The 13,278-nt window shown below is 39.1% G+C and overlaps 1 protein-coding gene across 1 annotated transcript; it reads right to left on the bottom strand.

Moving 5' to 3' along the window:
- Positions 1-1,480: 1,480 nt before the first annotated feature.
- gnsa (glucosamine (N-acetyl)-6-sulfatase a) lies at positions 1,481-13,182 on the bottom strand. The gene is made up of 14 exons (XM_086146586.1): positions 12,862-13,182; positions 10,814-10,873; positions 10,452-10,658; positions 9,567-9,632; positions 7,792-7,890; positions 7,461-7,628; positions 7,292-7,374; positions 6,593-6,711; positions 6,196-6,299; positions 5,882-5,983; positions 5,216-5,326; positions 4,826-4,936; positions 4,525-4,685; positions 1,481-3,924 (listed from the first exon to the last, which is right to left on the bottom strand). The coding sequence occupies exons 1-14, from the start codon at positions 13,030-13,032 to the stop codon at positions 3,852-3,854; spliced, it is 1,635 nt and encodes a 544-aa protein (XP_086002712.1). The 5' UTR covers positions 13,033-13,182; the 3' UTR covers positions 1,481-3,851.
- Positions 13,183-13,278: the final 96 nt, after the last annotated feature.

Here is a 13,278-nt window from a genome sequence, read left to right as displayed (position 1 = left end):
ATATGTATGTGTATCTATGTATATGTGTATATCTTATTACCTTTAAAAGCCGGTCTGTGAAAATATAATCTTGAGTGGTTGCCCACGAATCAAGCCATGTTTATCGTCAATAAAAACTTTTTTTTCCGATGATTCGATACTAAATATCAGATTAATTTTCAACCTTTATACGCCACTGCGGGCTGGGATCAAGTGACATATAAACTCCTGCGTGCTGTGGATTCTGACCTCTAATTCACAATATACCACCATTGTCAAATCTATTAGTTCATTTTCACTACAATAACCGCAATATAAAATAAAGTTTCTGCATATTAAATCCCATTAAAACTGACTTTTCAACAGTTATAATATAGTGAAGAGGATTTTAATTTAAGCATCTTCCTGGTTCTACTGGGAAAATGGCAAATGTTGGCGCCCAAATTAGTCTTTTTGGGGAGCAAACATTCATCCACCTTCACCATCGGTTAGCGCTTTAGCCTCACAGCACAAAGGATCCCTGGTTCGATCCAGACAAGTAGTAAACCAGATGGTGAAATATCTGCTTTAACCTGGTTTAAAAGAAGATAAAAAGCCGTTGGTGGTGTTTTGCCAGCAACAGTAAACAAAAAAAAAAAAGGAAGTTAAAGAAATAATCCCAACGATCTTCGTCACCCATGAAAAGATTTACGCTGGTTGGCACAGCTACCAATGCTAACAGCTAATGCTGGTATGACAAGACAGCAGACGGCTTAAAAATAGCATGTAGCTATAGAAATAACAGGCGAAGCCACATGGAAGCAGTGAATTAATTGGGTTGGATTCAGAAAATGATTCCTGGTATCAGAACGGGACAGAATGGGACTGCCTGCGACAGCCACTGCGAGCCAGGTAGCTTGATATACTGACATCTAGCTAGCTTGAGATACCGACAGCACATTAGCTCGGTATAGAGATAGCTAATTAGCCTGTGGCTTGGCACTTGCAGAAATCTCACACCCTGAAAAAACAAAAAAATTGACAAGAACTAACAGAAGTTTTGACTGTAAAAGTCTGCAACATAAATAAAATAAAATAGTGAATAAAATAATAATATTAAAAATAGTACAAAATAAATGTTAACACACTGAATGTACATAGTGGTTTTGCGGAGGGGTATGATTTGTTTATATGGTAGATATTCATTTTTTGAAAATGATCACATTTGTTCCTTTAAAAAAAAAAAAGATTAATAAAAATCTACAATTGTACGACACTTTACTCTCAATTGTGGATCGTTTTAGGTCAACAAAATTTTAAATCTTTTTAGCATCTTTTGCAAGGGAAAAATAGCAGCTGTCAGAAATATTTATAAATAATTGTTTGCATATATGTAGATACTTTAAAAAAAAAAAAAAAAAAGCCCAACCTTACATATTTATAGTATTATTATGAATATGGTAATAATTACAGGGTGTGGTCAGATGAAGTTGTAAAGTCTACAGAATTAACTGAACTGAGATTTGATATGATTTCTTTTTATTTTATTTGGACAAATACACGAGCCAAAAATACATCATCATCATCATCATTAAAACAAACAAAAGTGACCAGAAAGTGCATCAGTGAAGTGAAACAACAAAACTGATTTCTAAAATGAAAAACAAGAGTAATTCATGTCAAGTCCTGAAAGGCAGGACGTTGAAATCTCACATTAAACGTCATGAAGACGACTTTTGGTGCAGAAACGGAGGAGGAGGAGCTGAGCGTTCGGGAAGAAAAGGAGGGAGGTGGTGGCTGCAGTGCAACGCAGAAAATAAAATAAAATAAAAATAAATTCACCGGACTGCTGGCCTGCTCTTCAGACATATTTCACAGTTGGCAGGAGAGGGAGAGAGATGGATGGAAGCGGGTGGAGCAGAGACGATTGACAGGAGTGATTTTGTTGATTTATTGAAATTTTTATCGTCTGCTTAGCATTGGCAGATGGCTAACTTCTACTATCGGCGCCAATGTTTTGAACGCAGTAGTGTGAATCATTACTATGATGTTTTCATAAATTCTTTTTCATTTAATCTCGTTAAATAGATGAGTGAATTTTAATATTATTATATTCATTAAGCCTGAATTTTAGAAAAAAAATTCAGAGGTGGATAGTCATAGAAAGAGGTCTTTGAAAGCCTAGAACAGTTACAGAATTTATTTGCGCAAATTTTATTTTATTTTTTTCCCCAGCAGGAAACCCGACTGCACTCACACACAATAAATCTCAATTTAAAATATATTTTGGTAAAAATGCATAGCTGATCACAATTTAGCCATTATATGAGGCGGTAAACTCTCTCCATGCAGAGGTGTTTTGGGAGACGGTAAGAGGCAGAAGTAGGCCTTTATGTGCATTTCTTACAAATAAATCTAGAATTAGTGTGCCATTTTAGGAGTGACATCTGTCAGAATCAAACAAATCTACTTCCTGTCTATAAACTAATAGCTTGTAGCCGGAGGGCAGTGCATCACGATCTGCTGCAGGTTCAATACATTCAACTTAGAATTAATGAAAAAAAAAAAAAACAACCTAAAAGGCACCGGCTGAACTTTCTGCAGTAACAGGAAACACTCCTCTCCAGCTTTTGAACACCTGACTTTTCAAAATAAGATGGAACTGACAATGTGCTGGTATTAAGGGGATTCCATCCACCAATATTTGAGATTGATTTTAAATCAGGCTTTAAGTGTCATTCTGAACCCACTTATAACTTTCAGTGTGTTAGGTTTCCGTAAATAAAATAAAAAGTTTTGCTATTTAAATGATAAAAAGGACCAGAAAGTAAAGCGAGGATTTTTATCTGAAATATTTACTTGTAGGAGTATTGGGGATAAAAAAGATACAACAGTTTGATTAGTTTATTATTTCCTTCATCGGCCGCTTCGTGGTTTCCCATTCTTATGGCTTAAAAAACGGTTCAGAGAAAAAACATTAAATCTATAAACTGACCAAGTTATTTTGAGCCGATGATGTTATCTTCTTTTTGGATTAGATTTAGTTTTTCAGTTCAACATTCGGGCCTTTTTGGTTTCCCCTTTTCTTGTCTCCCATGTAAAAATAGTCAGCACTTTTGAAAGATTTTCCAGAAAATAACATAAAGTGACATCAAATTATAATTAAGGTCTTTTCAAAGTGAAAAGCATTGATCGTGATGCTCCTGAATCCGGACGATACAAAAAAATAAAATTATTTTCGTAGACAACGGGTTTAAAAACCAAGAAAAAAAAGCTCTTAAAGCATTTTGAATGGCTTGTCTTGCTTTTAAAGATTTTTTTCTGAATGTCTAATTATAATTTGTATAAATGCACTGTTGAAATTGACATATAAGATAATGTGTTTCATGTGTCTTGTGTGTTTGTGTATGTCTGGCTGAACTGTTTTTCACTTAAATGCCACTTCCAGTGTAAAAAAAAACAAAAAAAAAAAAAAACTTTATGATCTGAAGGAAGCAGGTAGCTGTTGCATCATTAAAGAATACATAAAATGTCAACAAATCAAAGAAGTTAATTTATATGAAATTGTTCAATTCAATAAATCCATGAAATATTAAAGCGATGAAGCAGAAACGGCTCTCAAGAGTAAACTGGTCGTAGTTTGACTTCCCGGTATGTCCACTGACACTCGCAACTTTTAAGAAAGACGTGAAAATAAATGTAAAACGGGTCCTGCAGCCAAATGAAGGCTGCCTGTCACCATGGCAACCACCACCCCCTTCCCCGATTCCCTGAATCTGATCCCTTCATCCATCCGTCTGCGAAACAGAGACTGGCCTGCGGCGGCCCGAACATAAGGCAACAACAGCAGAGAAGGCCGGACGTTCTTCCTCGTCCTTCACCTCTTCCTCCACCTACAGCGTCTGCCGGAGTCTGCTGAGCCTCCAGCTGTGTCGGCTGAACATTTGGCGCGGATCGAACCTGTACCTGGGTTGCAGGGGGGGGCGGGGGATTCCCAATGCAGGTTTATTACAATCCCAATATTTTTTTTTTACAAAAATTACAACAATATTCGAGAAATATTCCATATACTGGAAATGAAATGAAAATTTCTGGTTATTCTGTTTGTATATTTATCTATTTTTGACAAGTGAGGACAATAGGCTAAAAATCAGCAGAGATGTAGATGAAAGTTAAGACATTTCCAAAAAGGTTTCAGAAATAAATGAGTTTTTTGGTCAAAAATGAGAAGAAAAAAAAAAAAAACGCCCCAAATTTCCAGAAAATATACAAAAATGAACCAAGGATCGACAAAGCATTAATGACTATAACCTAGAAAATAACACAATAAAAAAGCAAACCAAAAAAATTAATTTCTGATTACTAAAATGCACATTTACGGTGATTGAAATAAAAGTGGAAGGACTGATTTGTGATCATTTAAAGCAATCAGCTGTATTAACTGTTAATCATTTGAATTTAACCAGCATTATTCTAGAAAGGAAAGCACAGCACTTTTGGAAATGTCAAACCAGATAGAAAATACTCTGTACCTCAATATAAATCTAGGTAATGGAAATGACTGACCTGGGGTCGTAGACGCCGGCGGTCCGACACGACGGCCCCGAGCACGACTGCAGCATCATCAGCCGGTGGTTCATCTTCTCCAGGACGTCCTGCTCGATGGTCTTGGCGATGTTTGTCAGCTGGTAGGGGTCTGCCGTCACGTTGTAGACCTCCACAAACACCTGCGGGGAACGGTCACGTCAGCGCGTTCGTAACACCGCCGCAGATGGCGGCAAAGTACCGACTTGGCTCTGTGAGGGGGGGGGGGGTGTCTTTCCCTCTTTCACTGATTTTCCGAAAAACGAATTTAGCAGTCAGGTACCTCGTTGTCGTCAAACTCGCAGTACTGCAGGTTGGTGGAGGCGGCGATGGTGCGCACACAGGCGTAGGTGTTGTTGTACGCATCCTCACACACACAATCTGGAAAACACTCCTTCAGAAGAGACAGAAAAAAGGAAGTTTTACAGAAGGAATTGTAGTTCGACAAAAAAGGAAGCAGAGGTTTAATCCTTCGAAACGACTAAAAAAAAAAAAAACTAGCAACAATTTTTCCCCATTCAACTGTTGTCACTTTTCAATCTTTTTTTTTTGCACAAAAACAATCAAAATGCTATCAGACACAACCATCCTGGAAAACAACAGCGCAGGCCTCGGGTTCAAACGCTACAATTTCGTCGCCCCTCAATCTCTCCTCTCCTGCTTCCTGTCTCACCGACACGCCGGGGCCCAGCAGGGGGCAGGACGGGTCCGACACGTTCCTCCCCTCCCCTTCGTACTCCACCAGGATGTCGGTCCTCCAGCTGCTGCTGTTCACTTTGCCCTCCTGACGGGAGAGAGGAAAATAATGATAAATAAAAGACGCGATGCAAAGATAATTAAAAATGAATGTAATGTGTGTCGGGATTGTATTGGGAATATTTGTACAAGTCAGGATTTAAGCGAAAACACATTAGAATCATGTTAAATTGATCATAAAAGCACCCATTTTTTTAATTTATATAACTGATAAAAATGTGGGCATTACTAAAATTAACAAAGAAATGTGTACAGTGAAGAAAATAAATAAATAAATCCATTAATCTATGCTAAAAAAAATAAAAGCTAAATAAAGATTTATAAAAATAAAGATTCTGGAAGTTTAACTGTTAAAAATCAGGCTAGTTTAAATCAACAGGCTGACTGTATATCTAACTGTCATACCTACATTTGACCACTAGGTGGCAATAACACATAGTTCTACATGTATATCAATAGGCAACTTAAATATAAATATGCAACCATGCAAAAGTTTTGTGCTTGGAACTTGGAACTTGGAACAACACAAAAGGGATGTTATATTTCAGAAAGAGAGAGAGAAAGAAAGAGTCGGCAGTCTCACCATCACGGGCAGGAAGGACGTGCCGTCCATCTGCGTCTTGTTGACGTCATAGCCGGCGATGTCCAGGATGGTCGGTCCGAGGTCGATGTTCACCACCAGAGCCTGACAGCGACAGGCAAGATCAGCCAAGGGAAACGGACAGGGGTCTCCTTGTTGCCATGGAGACGAGGGTTTTTCTTTGGGTGGGGATGGGGTTAACACTTGGTTGTCACTCCTGCGGTGACGAGTGAGGGAGCGAGTGGTGACTGAGCTTAACTCAGGCGGACATGTAAATGATTGTGTGTGTGTGTGTGTGTGTGTGTGTGTGTGTCTACCTGGCTGGTCTGGTTGGGCTTGATGTTTGGTCCCCGGACCATAAGAGGAACTCTGATATCGAACTCATAGAGCTGCCTTTTGTCCAGAGGAAGTGAGAACTGACCTGTAAGATTAAAAAAAGAAAAGAAAAAAAAAGTTTATTTTCAACCCCAATTTATTATGACTGTCGTATAACATGTTCTTTTGTAGAAATATCATAAAAAATATATACATAAAAGCAAATGACAACCTACTCCAGAAAAAATCCATAATTAATGAAAATTCCTATAATATGAAGGATACACCCCAAATCAGCAAGATAATTTATAATAATAAAAAAAATCAAATAATAATGATAATAGTAAGCTTTTAAAAAATGCAAGGATATTAAATGAAAATTATGGCAGGCGGGCCCACCTGTGTGGTAGCCATTGTCGGAGGTGAAGAAGACGTAGGTGTTGTCGAGTTCACCTCTGGCCTCCAGCCTTGTCACTATTTTCTCCACCAGGTCGTCCACAGACAGAAGGGTCTGCCATCTTAAGAAGACAAAAAAAAAAAGAAAGAAGAAAAAAAAAATAAAAAAAATAAAGAAAATTCCATTAAATGACCCAGAATTGACCCACAATTAGGAAATCACATGAAAAGCAAGCAAGTAAAAAAAAACACAAAAAAGACAGAATTTTCATCAAAAAAATTGCAATGAATGAATAAATCAATAATAAAATTACCTCCAGACATTGCCAAAAAAGATGAGTGGGGATAATGAGGACGACTGAATATCGAAGTATTGACTGGCTCCCAAACAATTGGGTCCTCTATTCCTTTTCTCATCGCTTAATAGAATTTCATTTTATTATTATTAACGTCCATAAATAGTCTCAGTTTTCAGACTGAATGCAGCGCTTAACACTAATGCATGATAGAAGTGCCGGGAATCGGAAAAATAAAACGGATATGAAGACACGGGGGTCCTCATCAAAACGTGGGAAGCGTGATTTTGATTGCTGGAGTGACGGAAACGCAAAATTGTTTTGACAAAACGCACTTGTGGAGGTTATAAGAGGACAGAAAAGTAGGGAGGCGGAAAAGAAAAAAAAAAAAAAAGGATAGGCGGACCTCTTCCTGAAGGCGTTGTCCAGGAACTGCACGGAGGTGTTGCTCATGGGGGTCTTGGCCTGTCGGATCAGCCAGTGCTTGTCCTGGGGATGCGAGGAGGTGTGTTATGGCGGTCGGGGGAGGGGGTTCAGAATCCAGATGGGCAGCGAGGGGAGGGGAAACACGGTACCTTTCCGTGGATGTTGAAGTTGGGGTTTCGGGGCGCCTTGGTGTCACTGAAGCGACTCTGGTACTGGGGGGCGGCCGTCCAGGGGGAGTGTGGCGCCGGCGTGGACACCATCATGAAAAAGGGCATGTAGTTGGACTTATATTGAAGGAAATCCAGAGACATGTTGGCCTGGAAGGGGGTACAGGACAGCTCAGTCTTCACTATCTTTATGATAAAAAACTATTCATTTGTGTTACACGTTTTTTTTTTTTTTTCTCCCCTATTATGTAACCGTCTCTATTCTGAAACGGACGCTTCCGCGAGGAGGACAGAAAACCAAGCGGCGTCTCACCAGCAGGTCGGTCAGGTAATCCCTGCTGTAGTTGGACCCGTGCTCCACCGCCTTCCCGTTCACCGACAGAGTGTAGTTGTAGTACTTAGAGTTCTTTTCCTGGAAGAGAGAGGGAGGGAAAAAAAAAAAAAAGGGACGTCTTTGTTGGGAAAACACAGCGTAGGCGGCTGCGGCTGGTTTTTAAGAGATTAAATCCTCCCACATGAATTTGCCGTGACTGTAAATGTTTGGGGCTTGATGAGATCAACAGGCGACCGGAGGCAACCTCTCAATTGAATGTTCTCCGAATTCTGTCAATTACAGGGTCACATATAGAGACATGCAGCTGTTCACACTATCATTCACACCTACGTACTTCGGTCTTCAATGGACCAGCTTACTGTTTTCGGTCTGTGGGAGGGAGACAAAGAACCTTGAGAGAACCCGCTGCAAGAACTCAGGCAGGCAGATGGAGAATCTGACTCTTTTCTAACCGACCATTAACAGGTTTCACCAAACGCTTTACGAGTCGTCCCACTCTGATTTGCTTTTTAGAATTTTTTTTGGGTGTAGTTCAATATCATAACTCTGACCTCCTATTTGAAAAAAAATAAATAAATAAAAATCAACCAGTGAATTTGATTCACACATTTTGATTCTTTAGCAAAAAACAAGGATCTATTTTATGAATTGTCTAAAAAAAAATGAGCAGGAGAATAAAATGTATTCATTTTAAGGTGCTCGTAGGAGGTATATGTATAAAACTTTAATACAGGCATCCAAAAAAATAAAATAAAATAAAAAAAAAAAAAAATCCACTCAATCAGTGGGGTGGTAAATTACGGTCACCTCCGATTTTATACTTCCCAAAAGGTCACCTGCTTCTCAACACAAACCGGTCCATCCTTGTGCTGTCAAAGGCCACCTGTGACCTGAATTTTCTGTGACCAAAAGCAGAACTAATGTCTCACCAGATTCTCCACGGCCATGTGACCAGGGACAAGCAGCACGTTATGTGTTATGTACGCAAACCATGTTAGTCGAGGAACTCGGCCAGGGGCAAAAAAAACAAAAACAAACAAAAAAAAGGAATGGTAGTTCCATTTCTTGACAGGCAGTCGATCTTCAGATCAAGAAGTGAATGTCTGACATGGAAGAAACAACCTGATCAGCACCGGCGGTCACGAGAACGGTTGCGTCATCCTCGTTTTTGGCTCCGTCAGTACAGAGCTCTTATTCTCGAAGACACTGCTTTTGACCAGATCAGGTCTCACGATCTAATGTTAGATTACTCGTCTGGGTCTTTCCATGGCAGTGACTGGTCATGTGATAATAAAATAAAATAAAATAAAATAACATAAAATAAAATGAATAAAAACAACATTTATATATATGATATTCTATAATCCTAAAAAAAATCCAGACTAAACACTGGTTTTGCAATAATAAAATATGTTCAGGAGTCGATGCACAATGACAAACATCTAACTAATTAAAAGCATTTTGAAGAAATTTAGTGTTATTTGATGCTACACTGCGTTTTATTACGTCGCATATCAATCTTTTCATCACATCATCGGCATACGTGCACACCCTTCATCTTAACTCCAGAACTAGCGCCACCCACTGCGGCTTTTCGGCCAACTCCTTTCAACAGCTTTTTTTTCCCTGCTATTGAAATTTGAGGTACTCAAGGGTGTAAAAAAAAACAAACAACAACAGAAAAGCAGAGATACTGGAGTGATACTGGAAATTGTTCTCCTGGTGGATGAGAGCTGTAAATATTTGAATCTTACCAGTCCAACCCAGTGGCTCCAGCCCGGGGGAACGTGCTCCACGCCGCCGGCCTGTTGATGCCCATACTGAAACACAGAATTGTAAACATTTTTTTGCTTTCCTTTAAGATGCTTCATTAAATCATTTTACTTTCCAGACAACCATAAGTGTATCCAGCTTGTGATGATGTCTGATAGTCAGTCACAAAGCGGTTTAGTGAATTTTATAGTTCTAAAACCATACTATTTTAGAGAAGCAAATCTGTTTAATAAGGGCAGTTTTATTTTCTATTTGCTGAAAATATTTCAATAATTTATCATCAGTATTTAACCTGCGTGAACTGAAAATACAACAGATTTTAAATCATCAAAGATTTCTACCGTTCAATAGCAAAATGCTTTTGACCAAGAGGTTTAAGGGCAACATTTCAAGAGGTAACCAATAAGGTATCTTTGATTCAAAAAAAAAAAAAAAAAAAAAAAAGGAAATAGGATTTTTTTTATTTGCAAAATTTGAAATAACACTGTACTGCAACATTCTTGCTACTTCTGCCCTTTCAAAAGAAATATCAAATTTTAGTGATTTTTTTTCGGCAACATCAGAGACAAACTTTATCTCTGTTCTTACACCTTCCCTATATCGCATCTCGATGATGTGTCATGCACTAATATAAACATTTGATCAACAATGGAAAGTCAAACTGCTCAGACATTCATTCAGCAAACAATCAGACCCTTGGTGCCACAAAGACTGATTTTTTTTCTTAACTTTTATCTCTTAGATAAGATTTGGGGGGGGTTGAAAAGGCCCAAATTGTTCCAAAGCCAGGTGAAGGTCTTTACACAATCTCGGAGTCAAACAGACCGCTCTCCTGTTGCGTCACAGTACCGGCTGACATCTGTTACCTGGTTGAGGTATTTCCCTGCAAAGAACGTCTGATATCCGGCGTTGTTGTACAGCAGGGCTGGAAAAGCATGGGGCTCCTCGCTCTTCTGCCACGCCAAGCTGCTGCAGTTTCCCTCCAGTGTGTTGTTGATCACGCGGTGGTTGTGAGGGTACTTCCCCGTCAGGATGCTGGCCCGGCTGGGGCAGCACAGCGGGCTGGCCACAAACTGGAGGGGGTTCACAACCATTCACGTTTTAAAAGCAACCAACAGGCTATGAAACCTCTGCAGTTCTCAGAAACCAGCTCGGAATCCATCTTTATTTTTTAAGCCGCAGACAAATGAGACAAACCAACAAAAGGAGAAAGAAAAACAAGACTCACTGCATTTGTAAATGATATCCCCGCATCTCCTATGAGCTTCTTGGTCTTACTTAATGGGCTCTGGGGGAAAACATGAGAAAGGCTTGTTTTAAAAAAAATAGAAAAAAGAACATCCTGGATACCAAAGTTCATGAGGTTTTCTCTTGCCAAGAAGTGTCTGTTTAACTTTCAACAGGTATATCAAGTTTAGGATCAATAATCTGCGGTAACTAATGAAAATATGGCATTCTGATATTGCAATGTCTGCTTTTATTTTGAAATATCCACCCAAGTTCTGTGGAACTATATAAACAATACAACAATGTCAACTACTTAGAGAAAATTATTGTTTCAACCATTTTCCATTGAAATTTTCCATCGTAACTTAATCAAATACATATTTTAGTTTTGTGATTTATTATCATCAGCTTAAATTAAATTCATCATGTCGTATCCGGTCGTAGCTCCCAAACATAACCTAATTGCAGTCCTTTCATGGCATCCCATGTGATATCAGATGACACTGGTACATTGATTTTTTGGATAGAAATGTATTGAGATGAAAGCTGTTATTCACAAACATAATTCATATCGTGTGTGCGTGTGTGTGTGTGTGTGTGTGTGTGTGTGTGTGTGTGTGTGTGTTTCCATCCTCTTCAGTAAAGCGGGAGGGGATTTTGGATTATTTTATTTAGATGCTGTTTACATTTGCAACCGAAAAAAAAGCAACATTTGTAAAGTCAAACGAAACTACTATTATAGCAGCAGAGAATGAGAAGGGAGGTCAAACCCGTCTGACCTGTGAACCGGCAACACAACAAGTTTTAGTGCAGGAAAAAGGAGCAAACAGCCAGGCAAGAACAATATGCAAATGCTTATTAAAAAAAATAATTAAAAAAATTACAGAGTCATCAAACTGCAGTGAAAGGGCAAAGTCAGTGGAAAAAGAAGTAACATCTCCCCTCTCACCTCTAAGCTCTCACCAAAATAAGCCTCTGGAGAAAAGGCAACGCTCCTATCACATGACCGAAATGTCCGTAAACAACCCAAAACAGCCTGATGTCTGCACATTCTGTGTTTTCTACACTGTTCATCGTTGCGACAGATGTTGCATGAACAAAATATCCTAGTTCTAAAGTTTTCCCCTTTCGGTGTAGGCTTTTCTTAGTCTCAGCCATTTATGAAGTATTACTCTTTTTTTAATGTGAATAAAACAAAATTATCATTCACCAGATCTGAAATTATTAAGATTAGCAGCATCAGTTTTCAAGATCAAATTATATCAAAAATATATCATGAGTGATTCAGTATAGTTGATCCAACAGATTTTAAAACTTCATACAAAGAAACTGTTTTTGAAGAAATGCATTAATTGTCACATACAGTGATAGATAGAGCACAAACTTCATATGAGGTATGTAAGCTGACAGATATCCAAGGAAGTATGTAAGCTGACACTTGTATTTGACACTTATATTTATAATTATTTTACTGATAATAGTGATATGCACACAGGAGCACAAAGGTGAGGTGCGTCTGAGGGATGTGGCAGAAACAGACTACGGCTTTGAAGTTTTAAGGGACCAAAATTGGATAGATAGGTAATAAAATTGGTTTACTGACCTTGATGAATCTAATAAAATAACACTAAACTGGTTTGTGCATGATGAGGAGCTCTGCCAACTTATTTCCTTCTCATAATTGCAGTAAAAACCACAAGCTAACAGGCTTTTATTTGTCACTTACTGACTTTATGTCCCCATGGGCATAAGTTGCATGTATATGCAAATGCCACTAAAGAAGGAAGTGTGATCTAAAAGTTGCTTGAGCGGGTTGAGGCAAGCGGTAAAGCACATCGCGGGTTTTTTTCCGCAGAAATGTGAGGAGTCAGGTTTATAAAATTCTAATAAATGTCAAGTTAGGAGGTATTAATCACCTGCCTGTTATGGCACGTCTGAAACAGATGTGCAAGCCAAAACACCATGTCACGATTCCCACACGAGTGGCGTAAAAGTTTGCTATGTTAACAGTTTAAAAGAAAATACAGTAATAATTAAAGATATACTGACCAGACCACCGATAGCGATGTCCAAGTCGTCGGTGAGGATGAGGACAATGTTCGGGTGCCGGTATGATTTGGCAGAAACCCCGTTGCCCAGGTCGCACCACACAGTGACGCAGATGAGAAGACAATTCAATAATGTCGCTAAACGGCAGCCAGCCGAGACCATTTTTTTCATAATTTAATCATAAACAGCTGCCGCTGCCTGTCTCTCGTTCCCGTTCGGCGCCTCCCGGCAGCGTGAAATGTTATTAGCGGTTCTTCCCAGCTGAAAAACAATGATCTCAGTCTTCGGCCTGAATCTGTCCTGCTCAACAACACTTCCGCGTTTTCTGGTCACTTGTTTTCTGACCTACGGTAGCCCGCGAAGGCCAAATTAAAGCTACACGGGCACCGCCCCCCAAAATTACGTTTTTTTCAATGT

Source organism: Fistularia commersonii, chromosome 5 (genome assembly GCF_037954325.1).
Source record: "Fistularia commersonii isolate RoL2024-O1a breed Wild chromosome 5, RoL_Fcom_v1.0, whole genome shotgun sequence".
Classification (NCBI taxonomy): domain Eukaryota; kingdom Metazoa; phylum Chordata; class Actinopteri; order Syngnathiformes; family Fistulariidae; genus Fistularia; species Fistularia commersonii.
Note: the sequence above shows the minus strand (reverse complement) of the source record. Positions and strands in the feature narration are given on the sequence as shown.